This window comes from Rhipicephalus microplus, chromosome 5 (genome assembly GCF_043290135.1).
Source record: "Rhipicephalus microplus isolate Deutch F79 chromosome 5, USDA_Rmic, whole genome shotgun sequence".
Classification (NCBI taxonomy): Eukaryota; Metazoa; Arthropoda; class Arachnida; order Ixodida; family Ixodidae; genus Rhipicephalus; species Rhipicephalus microplus.
Window position 1 is genome coordinate 29,953,538 of NC_134704.1, and position 24,350 is coordinate 29,977,887.

Here is a 24,350-nt window from a genome sequence, read left to right on the forward strand (position 1 = left end):
TTCTACGACTCGTTCATCTGTCTATATTTCTTTGTTTCTATCTTTAGATATTTGTCTATTTCTCGCTCCTTTTTCTCTTTCTTTATTTCTTGCCTTCTTTCTTTCTTGTAGTTCTTCCTTTCCCTCTGTTTTTCACTCCTTCTTTTTCTTACCTCTTTTTCATTCTGTTGATACATTTCTCTGTCCTACTCTGGTTCTCTGTCTTCTGTCTTTGTCTTTTCGATTTTCTTCCCTTTCTTCCTCTCTATTATCTTTCTATGCCATGCTTTACTTTCTCCTTTACTCTTGCTATTCCTCCTTCCCCTCACATCTCTCATGTTCCCGCTCATTTCTATTTCCCACTCCCTTCGTATAATATACAAGGCTATACGTGGTGCTCTGCTAGCATTTCTTGAATAGCCAAGTGGTTAAGATGCTTACCATCGAATCGTGGCTACGGGGTTTCTAAACCCGCCTCGTCTATAATTTTTTTTACCAAGGATATTTTTTTTCTTTCTCTCTCTCTCTCTACTAGTTATTTGGGCCAGCAAAGTTATTGCAAGCCACGCTGGTCGATTTGGCACGCGTATTCCGGAAGCGAAGCAGAAGGTGAAAAGGATGGAAGCTATATAGCACGAGCCGATTCAGGATGATGATCATTTCTCTTCACCAGTAACTCCACTGTTGATGTTAGAAGTTCATGGCAAAATGGTTACTCGTACGGCTCCTTTGCTGGAAGGTTGCGAAGGTGGAGAAACTAATCTGTGAACGAATAACTCCGTGAAAGTTCTCTTACGCCCCCCTTCATTGTCATCAGTTCCGTGATGGAAATGACGTGCCTCAGTCCTGGATGGACCCAGGCACAAAACAATCTTGGCAAAGAGATGTTTTAAATTCTTAAGAATGATCTCTGCCAACGAGAATTCTCACCTGCATGGTGGTGTCCGGGTCGGTTTCGTTCTCGAGGCTCCCCGGCGACCAGGCGCCAAAGGTGACCGGGAACGGGACGCCCTCGACCAAGTGGTGCGGGTCTTCCAGCGTCACCTGGCCCGTCACATTGTCCACCGAGAAGAGCTGGTACCGGTTGCCGGCTACGATAGCGTAGCTGTTGAGCGCGCATGCGCAAGGTTCGAGGCCCTCGCACGTGTCCTCGAAATCGCGATCCTTGGCCGCGAGGCGGAACACGGGACGGGACACATCAGGCTCCGAGATGCCAACCACCTCGGTACGGCTAGGAAATGATGGCGGGTACAGGTCCACTGGAAAGCATTGAGGACTCTTAGCCATGCCGGTTTGGAGGGATCCAGAAATCATAGTGATCACGGCACACGGGTCTGTGATCACTGTGATCTTGGGCTTTTACACAAAATGGCATCTAAGTACTGTATCTCATGAATAGAACAAACAGCCAATCAAATATTAGTATACAGCTTTTTTCCGTTGTTATCATTGGCCCTGGCTACATCTGGCAAAACGGCTATATAAGGTTTAGCGCAACATTATTTCTTTTTAGATGCGGAAGCATCTTATACTCGCGCCTTGTAGTGCGCCGTCCGCACCGCTTCTCAAACATTCGACAGCTGACGCGCGCGCATGCGCAGTCGCGCCGTCGCCCACCATCTGTGCCGCGCGCGCTTCTCCTTCGAGAACATTCGACAGCTGACAGCGCATGCGCCGTCGCGCCGTCGCCATCTGTGCCGCGCGCGCGCTTCTCCTTCGAGAACATTCGACAGCTGACAGCGCATGCGCCGTCGCGCTGTATATATACTCAAGGTCGGCGCTCGCTCGCTCAGTTGCCGCTCGTCGGTTGGTTTGTACGGCGCGTCGACGTCCAAGGTCGCGGTGAAATGAATTCCAAGGAATCCACAAACACAATGATCGACGTCCCTTCGACCAGCGCCGCCCTTTCGCATACGTGTGTACGTGTTCACTCATTTAACACCCCCTCCTACAACCACGTTAACCAATTTAGCCATCGACCCAAGTAAGTCACAATTCAACACCACATTTCACAACCACGTTAACCAATTTAGCCATCGACCCAAGTAAGTCGCACTTTAACACCCCGTTAACCAATTATATGCTCCGCATCCTCCTCAGTGTTCCCCCGAGGGAAGCTGCGGGCAATTTTTTTTAGACACAAAACGTTTTATGCCGTGAGTACATCACGGCTCTGACGTATTCCCGTCACAGATATGACGTTGTAAAATTGTAGATACGACGTTGTAGATATGACGTTGTGAAGACTACAAAGAAAAAAAAACAAAAAGAAAAAACTCCGTCATGTGGTGTTGAACCAGCGGCCTCTTCATCCGCAGCGCACTCCATCAGTAGCGTCTTAAACTGGCTAATGACAAGCCGTTTATATACGCCATATACCATATGGCAGCTCTCAGAGCTCCGCAAATTCAAGGCGCTTTTTGTGATAAGTGGCGAGACGGGGGCTAAGGGCTCGTGTTGATTGATTGATTGATTGATTGATTGATTGATATGTGTGGTTTAACGTCCCAAAACCACTATATGATTATGAGAGACGCCGTAGTGGAGGGCTCCGGAAATTTAGACCACCTGGGGTTCTTTAACGTGTACCCAAATCTGAGCACACGGGCCTACAACATTTCCGCCTCCATCGGAAATGCAGCCGCCGCAGCCGGGATTCGAACCCGCGCCCTGCGGGTCAGCAGCCGAGTACCTTAGCCACTAGACCACCGCGGCGGGGCAAGGGCTCGTGTTGAGCGCGTTCTAAAGGTCGCAGACCCACGGTGATGACAATGGCCGATGGAAAATCGGCAAACGGACACATTACCCTTTTTTTATACTGCTGTGGTAGGACCAAAGTGTCTCACCAAACTATCCCGGACCGTGTGCCTGTGGGGGGGGGGGGGGGAGATGTCGCAACAAGACAAGCTGAACGCGCGCGCGCTTAGACTCGTGATTCGGGAAAGCACAAAGGTTCGCTTGCTTCGCTTGCTGCCGCGGCCATGTTTACAAAAGGAGCCCGCTGCTCACACATGACGAAGAACTGTGACCGTTTCGCGCCTGTCCTGTGTTTACTTGTGCGCTCGTCTCGCGCTTTTTGCTTTCTGTTTGAACAGCGTGCTTTAAGTATCGACGTTGTTAGCCCGCGCATGCTCATGTGTATGCTAATTTCGGGCATGCTTTCCGCCTGATGTGCGCGCTGCAAGTTTAGAGCTGCCTGCCGTTCTTCGCGTGACTTCGCAATTTGTTGCTGTGGCATTCATTCTTTAGCCCTTGTGGCGAAACAATGCACAATAAAAGGTCAACTACCTCTGGAAAGACACATTTCACTTTTGTGTTATACCGGATATTAGAAAAAGGGATAAGCCCCCCCCCCCTTTTTTTTTCGTACAACATGGGGCACAACTAGTAGCAAAAAAATGTCACACTATAGCGAAGAATAGCTATTTATTAGGTAGTGAACTCATAATCTTCGCACTTAAAACACCCACGTTTCCATTATGACGATCGTAGACCGAAAAAAATATTCAACACTATGAAACTCACCAAACTCATCGCAAGAGTCGCCTTCCCAGCACGGCTGGCAGACACAGCGGCCAAGTTCATCACAAGCTCCCTTGACACAAGGTATCGTCCTGGGAAATAAGTTGATTTGTACGTTTATCAGTTTCGAATAATTGCCGTAAATCTCAATTAATATTTCCGGGCCTTCTGCTCAGAATTGACAGTGTCACTGTCAGTTCTGCATATGCGGCCGGCCACACCACTGAATTATATAACAAGCGGCCACAATAAATAAAAAAAAATCAATTAACAGACTACCAACTCCTTAAGCAATGTTCTAGTGGTTAGATGCATACGAACGTACTGAACGACTAACACAGATACTGGCGTGCGAACATGATGTTAATATGTTTGGGGCGTTTGGTTAAGTTTACTTTTTTATTACTGTGAAAAGCAATATTGGAACAAATAAAGGTTGATTTTAAAGAAACATGACGTGTTCAAATGTTCTAGCACCCGAAACAAACAATACACTCAAGATCCTGATATGCTTATACCACAAAAACACGATCAACTCACGTTGAGACATTTACGCTACTAAGACGGCGTAGTCTTGTTAACCAAATGACTAAATTTCAATCTACTCATTAATAGTTAAATGTGGACAGCATAGTTACTGGAGGTACACCACGACAACTTGCGACGGCTAGAGGGTGGACCACATGTACAGCACGTCGAGGAGAAAAAAATTCAAATACATAAAATCAGCAGGAAGTCGTATAATCTAGAAGTTCCGTTTGGTGGCTCTCTTCTGACGCGTCGTGAAAATATTACGATAGGGCTTTCGCGTGCCCAACTTCTCACGCGATGACACACTTCGCGTGCTTGACCTGGGACTGGTAGGAGTTGTGAAGACACGGACAGAACTCAGAAGCGGAACGTCTGAAGGGGCAGTCACGCCTGGTGGTTCCCCGAACGGGCTAACACTGTGTTATAGTGTGCCGGTGTTCGCATATCACAGCACTAAGTACCTCGTATAATTTATTTATTTATTTATTTATTTATTTCATTTATACATACTGTCAATCCAAGAGGGATAATAACAGGTGGACAATCTAAGGCAGTGATGGTACGACTTACACTTTGCAGTCACCTTCAAGACAACTTTCTACAGTTCTTGTGCAGGTCTTTTCGTCTGTTGTCCCTGCATCAAAAGAAGGCGCTGTCAATTTGCTGTCAACACACACATTAAATATTTAAATATTTTATCAGTGACACAATTTTGATATTTTAGACCGCGAAGTGAAAGACAGTAATGTGCCGGGAGAATGGCGAGAATAATTAATACAAGACAAGAAAAGTACTACCAGCACCTTTAACGTTGCAGTCATGTGTCTTGACGCCGGTAGAAATGAACACCTCTCTAGAAGACATAGCGCAAGGTTTAGAACGCCGCTTCACTGCGAATTTTTCGTCTATTCAGTCCGTTCTGGTAAACTTGCATGAATTTCGAGAAGTTTCTTTAGCTGAAATGAATGAGACAGTATTATGCTTACCGAGGACGGCTCCCGGACCAGATGGGATTACGAACTCTATGTTGAAATGTTTACTCCAGGAATCGCCTAATCTTTCGCTAGAACTAGTGAATTACTCTTTGGGGAATGCATGGATACCTCCAGAATGGAAACTTGCCAAAATTGTATTGTTGCTAAAAAATGAAAATGATGCATACACCTTGGATAACATAAGGCCGATCGCACTGACATCAAACTTAGTGAAATTGGTTGAGAGAATCATCAATATACGAATTAATGAACTTATTACCATGAGGTCTATTCTAAGTCCCTGTCAAATTGGGTTCAGGGCTGGTTGTTCAATTTGGGATGCCCACGTTGACTTAGAAAGTAGGCTTCAATTAGCTCGGCTACATAAAAAATATGCTGCTTTAGTTACCTTAGACATTGCTAAAGCATATGATACCGTGGAGCACTGTATTTTGATAGATCGATTAGAATACCTTGATTTTCCATCATACATAGTAGCGTGGGTTCACAATTTTCTCGCAGACAGGAAATATTATTGTTTTAAAGATGGGTTTTCATCATCTACTCATACCCAAACGAGGGGAGTACCGCAAGGCTCGGTGCTTTCCCCGGTGCTATTTAATTTACTAATGAGCACCATCCCACGTAAACAGGATATAACAACTTATGTTTATGCAGACGATATCGCATTTTTTTGCAATGGCAGATAACATTCAGACCTTATATGAACGGCTGCAGACTTACCTTAATATATTGGAGAGCTGGCTCGATGGCAACAGCTTTTTACTTAATCCGAGTAAATGTGCCCTCCTTGTTTTCCCGCTGCAATACCCTGTGAACATCTCTCTGTCTTACCATCATGAGGATATACCACAGGTGGAATCTGTTAAATACCTTGGAGTAATTTATCACACATCGCTTAACTGGCGATCTCATATCGAATATATCGCCGGAAAAGGTGTGCGGGCCATTGGCATATTACGTAGGCTAAGTAACTACCGCATAGGTATGAGAAGGAACACATTATTAATGATATATCGCATGTATGTTCGTCCCATTTTGGAATTTGGTTGTGTGCTTTTCTCTGGTGTTCCAGCTTACAAGTTGCGGCCTCTAATTCTTCTGGAAAGAGAAGCTTTGCGCTTATGCCTTGGCCTTCCCAAAACAATCGCCAACAATGTGTTATATCTCGAATCGAGGGTCCCTCCGCTTTCTTGTCGAATTCGCCTTCTGACTGTTCAGACATTCTTAAGAATTTATGAATCACCATTACGACATTCAGAAACAGCCTTTATTTCCACCCCGGAATCATTTTTCGCTGCTAGATGGCCGCGATTTCACACGCCACAAATTATATTTCTGCAAAATTTACTGGAGCCTCTAAACGTACGTATATGCTACATCATGCCGAGTCGTTATAATTCAGTCCCGGTGGAAATTCAATTCGACGACATTTTTCCTAATAATGCCAAATTACTTCCCCATAATATTTTGGATGGTTTACTCCAAGATCACCTGCGCCGTATTACAACGCACGTTATTATTGCTACAGACGCATCGCAATACGACGAAAAGTCAGGAGTTGGTATTTTCAGCCCGATTTTTTATTCCCTTCGACTACCCGATTTCTTACCCGTTTTTGTGGCTGAGTTTCTGGCAGTAGTGCTCGCCTTACGCAAGTTAGATACAGAAATTACATCAGCTGTCATAATAACAGATTCCCTATCTCTTTGTGCGGCACTTTCTGTTGGTGCTGATAATCACGTAACAAAGGTGTTCTGTGCACTAGTACCTGCGCATTTAAGAAAAGTGCGATTAGTTTGGGTGCCTGGACATAAAGGTTTGTTTCTTAATGAAATAGCAGATTCCTTAGCTAAGTCGTCAATCAGCGAACCAATTCTACCGCTCTGTCCATCATCCGCTTATGTGACTGCTGCTCGATTCCGCAGACGTACGCTTATGCAAGTCTTTAAAGGTTCAGCACTAACAAACTCTACAGAATATCGCCATTTATTATATCCCTGGCGAAGAGACTTTTGCCGCACTCGAAAACAAGAAGTAGCTATCACAAGGCTGCGTTGCCGGGTACCAAATCTAAATTTCTATAAACACAGGTCTGCTCAGGCACCTTCGCCACTGTGTGCATTCTGTGATGAACTGGAAACAATAGACCATTTCTTTTTGACCTGCAGGCGGTTTAACACATTACAAAAAACCCTATTAGAAATACCTTTGCGTGGCATTGGTATGGACTTATCTCTGCCTGTCATTTTGTCTTTTGGAGCTTCCATTTCTGGTTTCTGTAATGGCACAGTATGCGCGGCCGTCCGGGACTATATTGATGAAACTAATAGGTTGACTAATTAACCAGTTTCATTATCTTAACATGTTCACATAATTATATACGTATAAAATCAGATTATTGCTCTATTCTAAGAATAAATTTGTTTATGTAAATATTTGTATGCATTACATTAAGCACCACACTTGCCTATAGGCTATCGGTAATCTTTCTGTTATACCTCCATCATTCTAAATCTGAACAGTAAATTTTAAAGCCACTCGATTCTTGGCCAATCCCCCACAGTGGGTATGCGCCACTAGCAATAGGAGAACAACAACAACAACAATTAATATGTTATGAGTTGAATTTAACTGACAAAGTATTATTAAGCATGACCCATACGCTGTTAACGGGCAGTGAGGCTAAGTCAATCGCTGCATTACCAATTCAACGAACACAGAACTATCAGAGTGCTTAAGATTGGAGTGCAAGGCATTTGGCCTTTTAGAAATCTTTACCTTTAAGCTGCAAGGAGAAGCACAACGCAACCGACGACCCGCACGCAATTAATCAGGCATAAAACGTAAGAACAGTACAGAAAAAGACTTGCCGGCAGCACACATGCACAACCAAGGCAGGGTGGTTAACTAGGCCTCGTCTAGTTTCCTGTATACGCTTAGGATGGCTGACGGTACAGTCATTTAGAGAGACACGAAGCAAACAGGAGTTGAGAACTTCCGATCGGTAACGCGCGCAGTAGACAAGGAATGATATATTTGCAACCAAAGCCTCGAGTCTCGCCTTCAGGCAAAAGAGCGCACCTATCTTTCTGCATCTGATGAACGATCAGGCGACGCAAGTCGCCGCAATCTGGGCATATTGATAACGGCCTCGAGTCAAGTCAGCTTAGTGTAACTTAGAGGGCGATGAACTTCATCTATGAAGTGAACAAGAATGTATGAAACATACTTAATGTATAACTCATTGCTATACCAATTAGTTGATTATAATTAATGGCCCTGGCAGGCCTGGAGGAATTACTGAAAGTAATAGTAATAGTTACATATGTATTACACAACAGTATATAAATCAGCCTGAACAGACAAATTACTTAAGTTGCTCACGACTAAAAGGGGGGGGGGGATTACGTATGTGGTTAGCGTTGCTGGTGGTTGCTCTAGTAACTATCCTGTCTAATTTTCTGCGGGTGAGCGACTTCGATAAGTATTCTCCGGAACTCGATGTTTCATTAGTTTTGTTAAACTGAGTAGTGCAATTGCTCGTTCTTTGGTGCTCTTCTTAGTGGTTAAGATACTCGGCGGCTAAGACCGTACCGGAAGACGTATAGTAAACCTCGCTCTCCGAGGTATCGAAATCGTTCTTGAGGGACGCGACTGAATATGGTTACTCTCGTTTCCACACTGTTCCCCTATGTTGTTTCAATTTTCGCAAAGCTAGCCACTGATTACAAACGTTTGCGTTGCGAAGCATGTCTACCGAATGGGAAAGCTCAAGTCCTATCTGATAGAAACTGTAAGACCCTTCAAAAAAAACAAGCAGTGATGGAATCATTGATGAAAAAAAAAGAGAAGACGCTAATAAACGAGATTGCGTCCAAGGCCCGAAGCCTCTCCGTGTGGGCAGCATTTGTGTGGGTAGCAAACAGCGGCGGGCTGCTCTGCAGTCGGCGCGTCGTTCCTGCCGACTGGAGCATGGCCGCGACGGTCTTCCGAGCATGACCACGCTTGCGCCGCCGCAAGCACGCACGCACCACGTGCCTTCCGACGCAGGTCCTAGCGCTCAAGGTCGTGCCACCTGAAGGGCACCCGAGCTGCGCCCGTGCGCCGCCTGCGTGGCTGAGCAGGATCGATTAAGCCCGACAGTGGCAGCCCGTGTTTTGCCGCACTGCCGACGCGGATCTCGGAGGCTTCGTTGAAGAAAAAAAACGCGTGGCTGAGATTTGCACCACCAAGGGACCTCAACGATCCCAGCTGCTCACAAGAAACTTATCTGCTCTTTCAGCGAACCCACTCAATTCATTTTCATTATTTGCAGACTTGATGCTTTTTCTCACTCTTAACTAACCTTGCTCTCCGATATCATATACAATATAACTCTAAACTTGTACCGGAATCATCGATTTCTTCCTAATTTCATATTTAGGAGACTTTTTTTGAATATTCGAAAAACCGGAAGTAAGTGCTCGTCCGGAAGTGCTTGCAAAAAATCAAGGAGTAACTCAGTTTTCTCCTCGTGCCATTAGTTAGAAAACGATTGATTGATTGATTGATTGATTGATTGATTGATTGATTGATTGATAAGTGGGGTTTAACGTCCCAAAACCACCGTATGATTATGAGAGACGCTGTAGTGGAGGGCTCTGGAAATTTCGACCCCCTGGGGTTCTTTAACTTGCACCCAAATCTGAGCACACGGGCCTACAACATTTCCGCGTCCATCGGAAATGCAGCCGCCGCAGCCGGGATTTGATCCCGCGACCTGCAGGTCAGCAGCCGAGTACCTTAGCCACTAGACCACCGCGGCGGGGCTTATTAGAAAACGAGCCCATATGTATGACAGTAAGCGCAAAATGAGTGGGGAGTTCGTAACAAGTGCGTCCTTCAGTTTTCTTCATTGCTGCTTACATAACTCCGAGTACTATTGGGTGATAACGCGTTATTTTGGGCTGGGCTCGTTGCCTAATACTCAGAACCAGAATTTTGAGCAACGAAACAAGGATGAAGTGACGCGAAGCGAGATATAAGATAACTATACGCGGAAAAATAATAATCTTTAACACTGCTTTGTAGAAATCTGTAGCCCGATCTGAAATGCCCCAAGCACGCTTTTCCAGATTGCCTTGAGAATAGAAAAAAAAAGTAGTTTTGCAGAAAGGTTGGCAGCCTCTTTAGTGATATGTACTATAGTCTATACACAGTGTTCAAAAGACACAGTGGTCACAATACAAGTGCAATGTTATACGTGTTTTACAGTGCAGCATTAATAAATAAACAAACCAACCATTACCGGGACCATGTCGACCTCCGGCATCCAAACAAGATAAGGATACGGGGAATGAACGCTTAAACAAATAAACGTACGCGGAATAAACCTTCATAGAACCTACCAACACTAATAAGTTATAACGACGCGTAAGGGTTTGGTGAACTTCTTGTCTCAACGTTACAGTTTTTATACATATATGACTGCGATTATGTCGACGAACTGTGCGACAACTCAAAGGAGTTCCATGCTCTTATACTTGGTAGGCCCACTCATTTAGCTGTTGAAGCCGTGTGCGTGCATTGAATTCACGCTCGCACGGCAATAATGGAGGCGAAAACGCTGCATTTAGACCCGTGTGCTCAGACTTGGGTGCACGTTAAAGATCTCCACGTGGTCGAAATTTGCGGAGCCCTCCACTACGGCGTCTCTCGTAATCATACGGTGGTTTTGGGACGTTACACCCCACGTATCAATCAAACCAGCTTGCATGGCAATCATTCGAAACGGAAGCCCAAATGGTTATTTTACCACGCAGCATAAAATATGCATACACTTTGCATAAATGGTTCTGGCTAGCTGAGCGTGAAGGTAGCTGCAATAACAATAAAGAATGAGCGAACGATAACGGGGAGCTGCTTCGTTTTTCTTCTTCAGCCGTTGGCGCTTCGTGAAAACATTATCGCCATGGAAGCCGCACCGAGGTGTGGATGCACAGCGAAGAGCTAAAGCGAGCCTTTCTTGTTTCCAATCATAATTACGGCTGTTTGGTGACAAAGATATTACGGTTATAGGCTACGACGGAAAGACTAAGTAAAACAAGCACTTAGAGAAACAAACCCCAAGGCGCCATTTTTTGTTTCATATTCAACGGCTTTCAACAGCGAAACGGTTTAAGTCGGCCGTAAAATCTTTGTGTGAGCAAATGGGTGCAAAAAACAACAACAAAAAACTATAGTCGTTATGAACGGGCATTCGCCACAAAAACTGGAAACACCCCATTACGGAACACTATAGTCCACTTAAAAGAAAGAGGGCAACAAACTGGCGGCAAACATGAATTGATATTTATAGACCAACGTAACCGGTGATTTAGACCACCAGGACCAAATATTAGCTAGAAACTCTGGCCGCACTCGTCTTCTTCGCTTAAGAATATACTAGGCACAGGAAAGGCAAAGGCGGTTGCTAGAAGGCCTCGAGAAGCGACGAAAGCCCTGCACGAACGACGAGGTGTTCGTAGGTCTATGAGAGGTGCAAACGCTCTGTTTCAGCGCGAGTTTAAATCTCTAGTGTTTGGAAACACGTGTCATGTCTGTGACAGTGTGTAGGTTAACTTGAGCCCCTCTTCGCTGAGAAGCAACCTAGAAATAGCCTATCTAAAGCCTAAAGTGACAACCCAGAAGCAACCCAGGAACAATGTAGCAATACTTCAGAATAGTCCAGCTTCGATGTTTCAAGCGTTAAGAGAATGAGTGCGAGCTTCGCCACTTTTCTTTTATGCCTCGTTAATTTGATATTTACGTAAGCAATGTAAGCCACATATTCCGCTCATTATCAAAACGCCACGTCACCTTGATATTCAAGGTTACGAAACGTACGTCTCCATCGGTAGAATCCCCAATCAAAGCCTCGATCTTTCGCGCTGCAGTAACAATTACACTTGAATGAATCAAAGCCAAGGTGACGACTAGTATGGCGGTGGAGGTCATTCGGGGTCATTTGTTAAGGCGATCGTGTCACGAAAACAGACGATAAAAATTATGTTAAACGAAACTCTTGATTCTAATATTGCAGTAGAAGTGAGAAGTGGTTGTTTATTTCTATAAATGTGTACAAAATGAGATGAGGCCAAAAGAAAATTTCTGCAGATGGGCGCGTTGTGAAACTGTACAGCGTGCGCAACTGGCACCTGAGAGGCAGTCAACAATAAAAGAGGGAAGTAAAAGACAGGAAGGGAGCGAGAAAATAGAAGGATAATTTAAATATCTAAACAAGGAGGATAATTTACATATTTAGTGCCCCCTTGAAAGAGCTTGTCATCCCGCCCCACGAACCACCACTCTTACGTAATGAACCTTGATGAGGGCGATTCTCTCATTCGTCCTTTACGGGGATTCAGCCTGCGCTGGCGAGATAGAGCCGCACACATCGTTCTCAGCAGCGTAGGGCACATAACCTCGGAGATAGTTCCATGGGCGCCTTTGCTGTAGACACATTAAAAAAAAAACCAAATGGCCTTCTAAGATCTGCATGAAATAATACTGCTGCGTGTGACAAAAGGCTCTCCAAATGTGACATCCAAATGTGGCAAGGAGTATACATGGAATCTAATAATATCTGGGATTTAACGTTCCAAAACCCCGATATGATTATAAAGAAGAATGCCGTAACGGAGAGTGCTGTGAATTTTGACCATCTGGTGTTCTTTAACCTGCGCTGACGTCACACAGTACACGGGGCACATACATTGAAACCATCTGACAACCAACATTGCTGGCAACAGAAGCGCGTATGCATTTCACGATGCAGAAACGGCAAAAAGCAGCGACCCATGCCGCATGATACAGAAGCTGGAACAAGGTGCGGTGATTGCTTCCGGGCTTCTTGGGAGATGATGGTATTGGTTCGGGCAAGGTAACGGCAGTGTGCGAGGCGACACAGAAATTGTTCGCGTAAAGGACCTGCTGAGATTGCCGAAGTCCCCCCGCCACCCCCCCCCCCCCCCCAAAAAAAAAGAGAAGCCCACAGCGAAACTCGGTGAGCGGCCATATACAAGAAAAAAAAAGAGAGAGAGAAGCCGGTGGTGCGTTGTGTAACTGTATTATGGGCGAACGTCACGAACGGGATACTTCAGTGTAACCTTGCTCTTAATGTCAACATTAATCTCGTGTTAATGTCAACTACAATTTCATGCGACTCTGTTTGCATTCTAATGCACGGGGCTTTCTTCGCGTTCCTTAAGTCACGTCCTACTTTCATCACTCAGTACAGTCCTACTTTCATCACTCGTTCCGAGGTGCGTGACTTATTTCTAAGCATCTTCACTCTCACCCAAGTATCTGCCCCATATATGTCAGCATCGACAAACGCAGTTAAGTTCATTATCCCTGACATTGATTCTTCACGCTTAGTCACTGATGCTTACAGTCTCCTCGGGTACGAATACCATGGTCGTCATCTCGTACAACCCAAACTCATTTTACATATCTTCTGATGGGGTAAACAGAGTCTATCTTGAAAATACGGCGATTCTCCAAGGTTGGTTGTGGTGTGAAAGCCACACAACCACAACAAGAGAACTTTCGGCACACGCGGTGGACAAGAATTGCAGACCCGGTCGACACACTGCGCATTGTTCGTGCTTTACACCTTACGCACGACTTTGCCTTCAAGAACTGGAGCCAAAGACATTGACAACCCTGGTCGGTGTAAGTGACGATGAATTCTGAATAAGTCCTTAAGGTATATGAAAGCACAGTGATGATAGCAGACTAGGTATTGATCTTTATTAGTTAAGGTGCTATAGTACCTAGACCTCTACGCATGATAGTTTCTGCTTGTCACCCCCCAAGGAAGTGAAGCCGCAAACACTGAGAAACGAAACTGCGCGCTCGGCAGCGCAACGTTGTAGCGAGCTTGTGATCAACATCATAATGACGTAGGCACTGATTCACAACACCGGATGAAATATGCAGCGTTTATGCATGTTGCCATGAACCCCTATGCCATGTTACCCGAAGGTTTCCGAGATCGTGTTTCTGGAGGCCCCAGCATGCACAGTATCTTTGTTAAGAAAATGCAACTTTCCACATTTTTGACATCCCTACTAAGCTTCGATGCATGCCGCCATGAACCCTTATGTCATGTTATCAAAGGTTTCCAAGGTCGCGTTTCTGGAGGCCCCGGAATGTACAGGATCATTGCTAATGAAGTGCAACTTTCCACATTTTTGACATCACAACTAAGCTTCGATTCCGCGATTAGGATGCGTAACAAAAAGTACGTGTCTACAGATATGTTTAGTTAATTACTTACCAAGTAACAGCAAGTCAAAGCAGAGTTAGTACTAGCTACTTCAAGCAAATGTCAAAGAAATGTTCCGCACACAATATTTTCTTCCTTTTTGGTTTTCCCAATATCATGCAAGGAATAGGTCAGAACTTTCTATACTTCCATAATTTTTTTTCATTGCTCTTTTTCTACTTGTGAAAACCCACTACGGATAAAAAAACCAGTGACTCGGCAAGGAGACGTATCGACATACCGACGACGTCTTGAGTTGACACCAGGAGGCATCCTCGGACGACTAGCAGGCACACGACGAGCGAAGCGTAAGGCTTCACAAGAGGCATAAGTCGCCGTTCCAGGCATCGCAAGGGGTCCATCCTGACGCGGTGCACCCGACACTGGCGACCGACCCGGTGGCACAAGACCCGGTTCTGCCTGTTGCCCCGGCGACGGTTCCACTAAACTCGGTTCCTGTCCAGTGAGCTCCGCGACGTGCTCTGCCTCGCATTGCGACGGTGCCACTGGCTGCTTCTACGATTCATTGTCGCCTAAGCGAACGCGATTACCGCATCTACACACAAGGAACTATCGAACGAAGGGGACGTTGAGAAGCAGGCTTGACTGAACCCAGTGATCGATTAACGTTTCGAGAAGGTAACTGTGATGAACATAGTGAGGAACGTAGTTATGAACACAGTAAGAACAGATCGTGTTCCTTTTACAATCTCCGTATGGATTGCCAGACTCTCGTAGTTTCTGCCTGACACTCATGAGTCGCGAGAGAAGCCCTATTAAGATGCTTCAACAGAAGGAACAGGATATGCTACCCTACACTAGAGATAGAGATGAGGGAGTTTGAAAGATGGAAAAAAAGGAGAGAGATGAGAGCTTGCACACGCGTTGGGTTCACAAATGCTGATGACTGGGAACATGTTGACGCACACTAACTGACGAAAGTTGCAAAAAAACGCGGTTTCTTCTATTTATTTCCCAAAGTGCAGGGGCCCTTCTGCCTTCCGTTTTTTTTATGTGAATCTGGTCGGGAATCAAACGTTCGACCTTGTGCTAAGCACCTGGGCACATTTGCCACTGATTTCGTGTCTCGACTGGTCAAAGAAAGGTGACGCAGTGAGGCAACGAATGCCGAAATTTTCGTAGAATGTACGTAAGTCAACTCACCCACATTACCGTTCTAATTCCGATCCTATGGTGATAATGGTGAAGTGAGGGCGAGCCAACGATGATTGATTGATGTGTGGGGTTCAACGTCCCAAAACCACCATATAATTATGAGAGACGCCGTAGTGGAGGGCTCCGGAAATTTCGACCACCTAGGAACGATGATTGATGAAAAATATGTTAAATAAACTATACTGCTGTAAGAGATGGCTGCTGGTTCCTCGAATTGCCATTGTTGCTTGTCAAAAGGAAAAACAAATTCTGCATTTACTTGTGTTATATCTGCTTGGCCAGCTCAGCGTTTTCGCTCGGCAACTAAAAAAAAACCGAAAACCCGTCGAACGTCATCATTAGCGGTTAGTTCCTCAGCTATGCCAATACATGTACCATGTTGTTTTCGCGTTCAATTAAATAGGTGCGCCCCTGCGGTAAGGGCAGCAATTTCGAAGCGCATTACAAGTTATGAATTAACGCAATGGATTACAGTCTAACTTTATCTGAGACAACTGAAGACGAACCATGCTTTGTGATAGTTCGCAGTTTGAAGCCTTCTGGGCGTGTGCGTGGTGAACGCTGCCTCGCGTGCGAGTGTATTACCTGTCCTCTATTTCCTTCTTTCTTTATTATTTTCCTCCTCTTTCGCTGCCCCCTTGAAGGGTAGCAAACTGGGCGCAACCTGGGCAACTTCCTCCCTGCCTTCACTTTTAGGGGCAAAGCTCCTCTTAGTCTAGGTCGAAATTTTTGGAGCCCTCCACTACGGCGTCTCTCATAATGTAATGGTGGTTTTGGGACGTTAAAACCCACATATCAATCAATCCTCTTAATCTAACCCTGTCCTACGTCAGGCGTAATCGGAAGTATCAGACAAACAGTCAGACAGATAGACAGACAGATAGACAGACAGATAGACAAACAGATAGACAAACAGACAGACAGATAGACAGAACGACGTACGGATGCACGGACAGACAGATGGACAGGTAGACAGACGTACGGACGCTTCACCCCACTCACCATCATTCCCTCTGTGGTATGCTGTGATTTCTTCCCCTCTCTCGATCTCCTTTTATGAATATTATTTGACTCATATCTACTCAACTTCAGCATTTCTACCAGTCTTATGCCAGCTCACGTTTATCGTCTCATCTAATTGAGCCTACTCGCACATATTCAATCGCATTAGCTCAAGATTTATTGATGAGAGGAGTGAGTTTTGACCTACCCCCGAAGGCGATGGACATGGGACCCCATGACGCGATCGCGTTATACCCCTGAAGGCAAAGCTCAGGTGTCCTGCGAGTTATTTTTTTTCCTTTAGACTGAGTCCGAGCGAGTCCAGTTGACAAAAATTTTAGAATCTAAGTACGAGTGAGTCAGGGTGAAGAAAGCTTTAGTGAGTCTTAAGTGAGTCTGAGTACGAGGAATCCCTAAGAGCCCAATTAAACACATGACAATGCCTGAATGAGCTCCACATTTTTTGCTGACCTGTCTCTGATAGAAAGCATAGGCTCTGACATTCTGAATTTTACTTTTCTTTCTTTCTTTTTTTCTTTCTTACTTTCTTTATTTCTTTCTTTCTCTATTTCTTTCTCTATTTATTTCTTTATTTCTCTTTCAGACATCCTCCAGGACCCCATCGTGCTTCACGTTAAGCCTTGTTCCACTTCAATGTTGCTCCGCTAAGGTCACTACGGAAGGGAGTACCTCACTGCTATCTTAAGACCGCGCCAACGCATCGTCTCGCTTCCATTTGTAACTGTTTGCATGTTTTCGTTCGTAGCACGCACTAAACGCCGTGCAGTGGGGTCACGGAGCGTCACACCTGAAGCTTGAACTGCGGGAAGGATAAAAACGGGTGGTCGGTTGCGTCCATTGTCCTCCCGTTGCAGAGTTCCTACCACGGGGCTTCCGTGTGAGTGGCACCCCACTTACACAACGGGACAATCTGTCATGGCGATTACGCGTACATTGTATGTATACGGGTCCCCCCCAACTGTAATAGATACTTCTATGCGGGCGTTCAGTTCCTTACGTGGCGGAAGTGACACAGGACTGGAAGTATAGGTATTGAACGCTGTTACGTAATCTTATGAAACCACTGTTTTTCCTATCATTCATTGTGGGCACAGTGCGAAACAGACGAAACACAGGAACAATGAAGAACAGAAACAAGCGCCAACTATAGGCCAGGTATCCACGATTCCTACAACTCTCTTTGCAGGTAAGTGTTCGAGGCAGAAAAAAAAAGTGCTAAGCTATTCGAAACACCTTGCTCCCATGTTGCAGTTTGACGACTGTGGTTGTGCCCGCAAAGCGCAATACCGATGCATTCCTACACCCTTCATTGATATCCTCGCTCCTCCTCTATAACTTTCCTTCCCCCTCTCCCCTTCCCCAGTTCTGGGTAGCTTACTGGAGCTCAGCCCTAGTTAACCTCCCTGCCTTTCTCCTTAGGTTCTCTCTCTCTCTCTCTCTACGTGGCGAGGAGGTAACGAGACACTAAGAAGAACACGAGGCAAGCGTTGCGTAGAAACAGAGTATATCTGAAACTAAATAATGCGAAAATAATAAAAAAAGAAAAAGCAAATGGTGTCCTTCAATTTCAGCCCAGCCGCAGAGAAAAAGTAATGGAGTCTCATGCATTTTTACAATAAAGCTTTGTCCAACATTAAACTATAGCGAGCTCGTGCGCTATAGTTAAGGACTATACAACATTACGCCGCATAGACAGTGCGCCTACGAGAGCCAAGATACGTGCTCGACAATACCCGGTAATTGACACTGTAAATGAACGACCAGCCGCAGCCTGTCTGCTTCTAGTAAACTATGCTCGAAGAACCCCAGCCCGCTACTTACACCGTATCCCGGTCTTCGTACTCTACGTTCTTTTTTTTTGAATAAACGAGTCAATTGTAGTATGGAACAATGCACCAAGCTGTCGCCGAATGACCTAAACTTAGTCGGGGAAACAGTTCTCTTTGTGGTGGTGATGGCGATGGCGATGAAAACTTGGTGTCCTGAGATAACGCAGGGAAGACTTCCGCGCCACCTGTTTAGTGCCCTCGTGAGAGCGGACCGCCAAGCCGACCTTGGCGGCCCGCTCTCTGTGAAACGGTAACGAAACAAACCACGACCAGAAGGACAGTCCGCCTGAACGATTTCCCAGTGCAGACTGCCCTTCTGGAGGTAATTAGTTTTGTTCCTGTTTCCGCTGAGAGCTTCAGGTTGGAAGCCGATGCGGAAAGCTTACCCTCGGTTATGCCACTAGTTCACCGTCAGAGCACATTGGCTTCGCAATCGGCCCTCTTGGTTGACGTCGGCACTTCTATTATTTAGGGCAGCCATTTTATTGCCACTCTTCTTTCCTGCGCACCCGGTTCCTCGACACATACCGGCCAACAGTTTGCACAGCCTGCTCCATCCGTACACGCACGAATAAAAAAAAATAATAATAATAATAGAGAAATGATGCGCCCACTAGGTTGCTGACAAAGGTATGCAGCGTACGAAACCCAACAGAACTTCCTCGTAGCATACGCATTAACTTGGTAAATGAAAGTCGCGCACGCGATGTGAGTGTATTGTACACGCAAGCGGTGACCGAGTGATCATATTCATTGATTCGTGAAGCGTAAGTTCCCAGACAAACTCGCGAGGTACGAGAAGCCCCGTAACTATACACAGGTGACCTGAATGAATTCGGCGGCCCACGTTCACACGAGTATAGTTAAATACACGCAGGTTTCTGCGGTTTGTCTCATTAAAAAAAAAACGAATGCCTCGAGAAAACGCAACGACAACGCAGACCTCTTCATAACCTAAAACATGGTTTCGTGGTTACGCTTCTCAAACGAACCAAACAGAAAAATATTAGGTCAAACCGTGTGTTGAAAGACAGCAGATTTCTTCAATAGCAGAGCCATAACAAACAAGTTACTCACAGCTATAAAAGAGCTCCTCCTAGTTCTTATGCACCTGAAACTAAAGAATATATGAGCAACTTGCCGAACGACGGCTTCCGGCCGCCAGAGCATCACTCTACCTCGCCTCGACGTTATCACTCAGGGCCCTGGCTATCCCTTCCACTAAGCACTCCTTCTTTCCTTCGTAACGGTCCAGAGTGTCCCTTTCCTTGGCATCCGCTCTGTTTACTCTAACAAAGAACATGCCTGTTCTACAATAAACCGCACGTCCGGCAGCACTAATTAATCTGAGCCACGACATGATCTCCGCGCGCATTTCTACAGCTGTATTTAATCTCTTATAACGCCTATGCACATTGGGTGGAATCAGACGTTCGGAGACGGGAACACTGCACAATTGAAGGTGGTGGCTCCAATACCGGCACGGAAATCATTCTATCAAGATTACTGCGAATGTTCGAGAGCAAAAGAAAAACCTGTGCTGACATCACTTACCTTCCAAAGCTGGATCAAGAATACTGGGCCCATAAAAACAAAACAAAAAAAACACTTACGATAGAATTGTTTGTTCGTAAAAGTGTGCGCTAATCTTTAGGCAGGGCTGTAAAATATTCTACTGGCAAACAAGGACGGGATACAGAGAGACACATTGGCATTGTGTGTTTTCCTATGCTGCCCGGGTGACTCGCTCGCTGGATTCCGTGCCGACCGGTTGTGCGCTCGCGATCTCCGACGTCAGCGTAGTTCTGGCCAACTGGGCTCGCCCTACGTCATCTCCTGACGCCGACCTCCGACGACAGTGTAGCTCTGACCGACTGGACTTGCTCTACGCCATCTCCTGACGCCGACAAGAGCTCTCGCAAGTCGTGCCCCGTCCTCGGACTCCTGTGACCGTGTTCCCATCTTTCCTATCTCTTCTATCCTCCCGATGTGTCGTTACTCGCACGCTTTCACGCTTACTTCATCTCTTTTTTTTTCTCTCTACACCTTTATTCCTACCCCCCATCCCTTGTGAGCTACTGTTGAGGTGTCGCTCCCTGAAGCAGACAGCTACGGGGCTCACTTTTCTTTTCTTTTCCTTCTTACAACATAACCATTTCCTATGCTGCCCGTGCCCTTGTTCTTCAGTGCAATGTTTCACAATATTCAGCAAAAACAAGCCCTGCTGTAAACGCTAAATGAAGCAGGAAGAAGGAGGAATTAAGGACAGGGAGGTTAGCCAAAATGAAGCAGGACATACTCATTTTCAAAGGCGGCTTGCGAATAGGAAGATGTCCTTGCCAAATAAAGTGAATGCGGCCATTGGTTGACTGATGGGTGTCCTGGCGTTTCACGCCACAATGGCATGCGCAAAAAAAAGCCTCAGCCGTTCATCAGCCTCCTCCCACCTGGCAATCCCATCCACTCACTTCCGACTGAGGGCCGCAGGTCCTGAGCGAGATCATCGTATCAACAACCTAATAAGGACGTCTTCGAGCTTGACGCTACGCCTATCAGCCTTCGGCTCAACACTCTTTGCGAACGCGGTTACCCGCTATCAGGGACGTTTCCTTCCGACCAAGAAGGTGCGCTATCGTACCACAGGGAAGAAGGTGCGCTACCGTCCCACAGGGAAGCCATTTCTCACAAGAGCTGGCCGCGCCAAGTGAGCGAGCAAGCCGGCGGGCACACGTGCCTCTTGGCACTGGCGCCGCCTCTTGGCGGTTCGCGCCAGGTAGCGCCGGGCACCGCTCGTGCTGCCCAGGAGAAACGCAAGGCAAGCCGCCGCGGACCGGCTCCCTCGGCGTAGACTCCTCAGCCGGCTCTTCTTCTTCTTCTTAGCCGCCGCCAGGTGTGTAGCGTCGTGTCCTCCTCGCTATCAGTGCACCTCCTCTCCCATCTTTGAAAAAACAACCATGCGGCGCTCGAGGCGAGCGCTCGGCGTCTGATGAGTCGGCGGCAGTTATTCATCCGACGTGCTCCTTGCTCGTCGGTCGTCGATGCCCGCCGATAAGTGACACAGTGACCGTCCGACTTGGAGCTCTTCGTCACAGACGCTAGGTACCTGCCGGCCAAATACGGAGGTTCTCTTTGCCGTTACTGTGGAACGTCGTCAGACATCCAGACATCCGTGGAGGATACTTGCTAAAGTTCAGCTACAGGTGGTGTAAGATTTAGGAGACTAACCGAAGTCACCGACCACTACGACTACCACCCAAACGACAGTGTTCAGACTAGTAGACGTACCACCCGCACTAGCACAGCCACCGGAAATTCGGGAGTCTTGCGTGCGGATCCTAACCTTGGAGTCCAAGTGGATACCTCTGCGGCAACTCGAAGACGTTGGATTGTGAGCAGCGACACTGCCGTGAAACTTTGCAGAAGCAAGCGAAACGTTGTACTTTGGAGATTTCTCGTTTTCCTTTCGTTGGAATATTTAGTTTCTAAAACGGAATGACGTAAGCTGTGGATGTGCTCAGTTTTGTGGGTGAGGGTGCGCGGAACTGGAAGATGACAACAGTTTCGCTATTTACGCCAAGCATGGCGCTCCACGAAAGATCACTCTCTACCCAATACTTAGTTGTGTGCTAAGGGGTTGATTTGAGAGTGATTAGACTGCAGCGCACTTTCTTTTTTTGCCGTGAACTTTTTCACTCGTAAACGGCGGGTTGTCTGTCACCGCACTCACACGGGATCTCCTACATCGTAGACAACGCTGTTGCACCACTCCAGGCAAATCATATTTCACGAATCACAGTGAAAAGTGATATACTCTCCAGGTGTCATCACGTCAACTGACTTCGCGGAAACATCCCCAAACCCACCCCAGGTAAGACTTGTTCATTTTAACTATACATGTTCTGCTTGATTATACGTATAGGCTACCTGAACTAATGCAAGCACGTTACGACGAAATGGTATAAACAAATGTGGATGATCGCTTGTCAATTCGGCGCTGAAACCAAAAGTTGAAAAACAAAGATGATCTTTTATTTGCCAAAATGAGTGAGCTGCTCTAACAGATGACACAGTGGGAGCAATACTTAAGCTCTCAAACTTGAAGTCGATTGAGCGTTGATGAAAAAACAACAATTAATTACCGTATAAGCTGGAATACCGATGTGCGTATTAGCGGCGCTGTGCCCGCACTCAACCAGCACTCCGCCCATCATGTATAGGAGTAGACAGAGGGGCATGTTCAACGACTCATTTCTGGCAACTTTAGTTTGTATATATATACGGCCACACATAGCGGCACATGCACGAGCGTACAGGGCGCTAAAACACCACCAGGTCTCAGAAGACTTCGCATTTCCCAGCAAATGCCCCGCCGCGGTGGTCTAGTGGCTAAGGTACTCGGCTGCTGACCCGCAGGTCACGGGATCGAATCCCGGCTGCGGCGACTGCATTTCTGATGGAGGCGGAAATGTTGTAGGCCCGTGTGCTCAGATTTGGGTGCACGTTAAAGAACCCCAGGTGGTCAAAATTTCCAGAGCCCTCCACTACGGCGTCTCTCATAATCATATGGTGGTCTTAGGACGTTAAACCCCACCAATCAATCAATCAATAAATCAATTCCCAGCAAATGACTTCGGTAAAAACTTTGCAGTACATGTTCGTGCGTTTCACAACCTAAATTCAGAGCTGCCTGCCGAAGCTGCGAGAGTATTCTGCTGTATTCGTTTGTTGCGTGTTGTCTAAACTTTTCCCACTTACTGTACATAAAACAGGGCTGGCCCACCTGTCCGTTCTCCTCCCAATAAAAATTCTGGTTACGCCCTCGACATTATGATTAATTCGGCCGAATTTAAGAACCATATACCTCGAGTGAATACCAGAACATGGCTCCGGCGTTTTTGAGTAAGCGACCATTTTCTCAAGTGCTGTGAGTACAAGAATCACCGTACACTGAGAGTAAAGGGTAAAGTTTGAAGGGATACAGCTTTCTCATTTGGGTTGGACCAAGGACGGCGAATGTTTTGAGTAAGCTTGTTTCTTCGAAAATGAAGCAGTTGCATCAGCTTAGCAAGTTGTTCATTTACGATGAAACAACTGTGGCAGCTCAACCACAGTAACTCATAATTTTGTGTCAGTGAAAGTGAAACATGAAGTTACGACCAAGCGCGGGTCTATAACAATGACACACTGGCACCAATTGTTTTACTGCTTAAGATAGTTTATAAAGAGAAAAACGATAATTTAAAAGCGGAAATCAAAGGATATTTATGTTTGGATCTGCGTACATCGTAATTATTGGATACAGCTTAATTGCATAAGCGACTTTTCCCACATAACTTGCTACTTATACTAACGCGCTCCTTAAAATGCACCACATAATTCTCTCTCTCTCTCTCTCTCACACACACACACACACACACACACACACACACACACACACACACACACACACACACACACACACACACACACACACACACACACACACACACACACACACACTGAAGTAACATTACTTTATCGACTTCGCGCTTGGTATGGTGGAGTTGTTTGCAGTAATCGTTCTGTATGTATAGAGCTTCCAACTATATTTGCAACCTTGCTTGATTTTAAAATCACGCCGGTTAGCGATCGTATTTCCGCCGATCATTACCCTGCTGTTTGCATGTGGGTCGGTTGGTCGACAAAGTCATTGCCATGTACTTCTAGCTTTCTTGCGTGTAATTGCCACAACAACTGCAAAATGGTGGTTATTGCGATGGCTACATGCCGCGTTTGTGTTGTAATTTGCAAATAACATTTATTGCGTGTATATTGTGTTCATTTGTGCTCCACATCATTTCTCATTACAGTTTAGTTGACCTTCATGTTTCATTAGGATTAGTTTCCTTCGTTATATCTTGTTTGCATCTCCATCTACAGGCCTTTGTCTAAGAGCCCCCTGTCAGTTACGTTGCCAGAAGCATAGTGGCTAAGGTACTCGGCTGCTGAAGCGCAGGTTGCGGG

General features: G+C 46.0%; 2 protein-coding genes across 3 annotated transcripts in view; one reads left to right on the forward strand and one right to left on the reverse strand.

The window, feature by feature from the left end:
- Window positions 1-24,350, reverse strand: part of LOC119173939 (uncharacterized) — a 151,299-nt gene that overhangs the window by 73,110 nt on the left and 53,839 nt on the right. Inside the window, exons 1-4 of one of the 2 annotated variants that reach the window (XM_075895104.1) lie at window positions 14,561-14,723; window positions 4,603-4,666; window positions 3,505-3,593; window positions 910-1,238 (exon numbers count right to left, since the gene is read on the reverse strand). In XM_075895104.1, coding sequence (XP_075751219.1) covers window positions 910-1,238; window positions 3,505-3,593; window positions 4,603-4,666; window positions 14,561-14,681 — 603 coding nt within the window. In that variant the 5' untranslated portion in view covers window positions 14,682-14,723. Of the gene's footprint in view, window positions 1-909; window positions 1,239-3,504; window positions 3,594-4,602; window positions 4,667-14,560; window positions 14,724-24,350 lie in introns of those variants that run through there. The other variant, XM_075895105.1, reaches the window with a different exon arrangement.
- Window positions 21,267-24,350, forward strand: part of LOC119174789 (metabotropic glutamate receptor 3) — an 81,881-nt gene continuing 78,797 nt past the window's right edge. The window contains exon 1 of the mRNA XM_037425855.2: window positions 21,267-22,215. The gene's annotated coding sequence lies outside the window, so the exon portion shown is untranslated. The remainder of the gene's footprint in view (window positions 22,216-24,350) is intronic.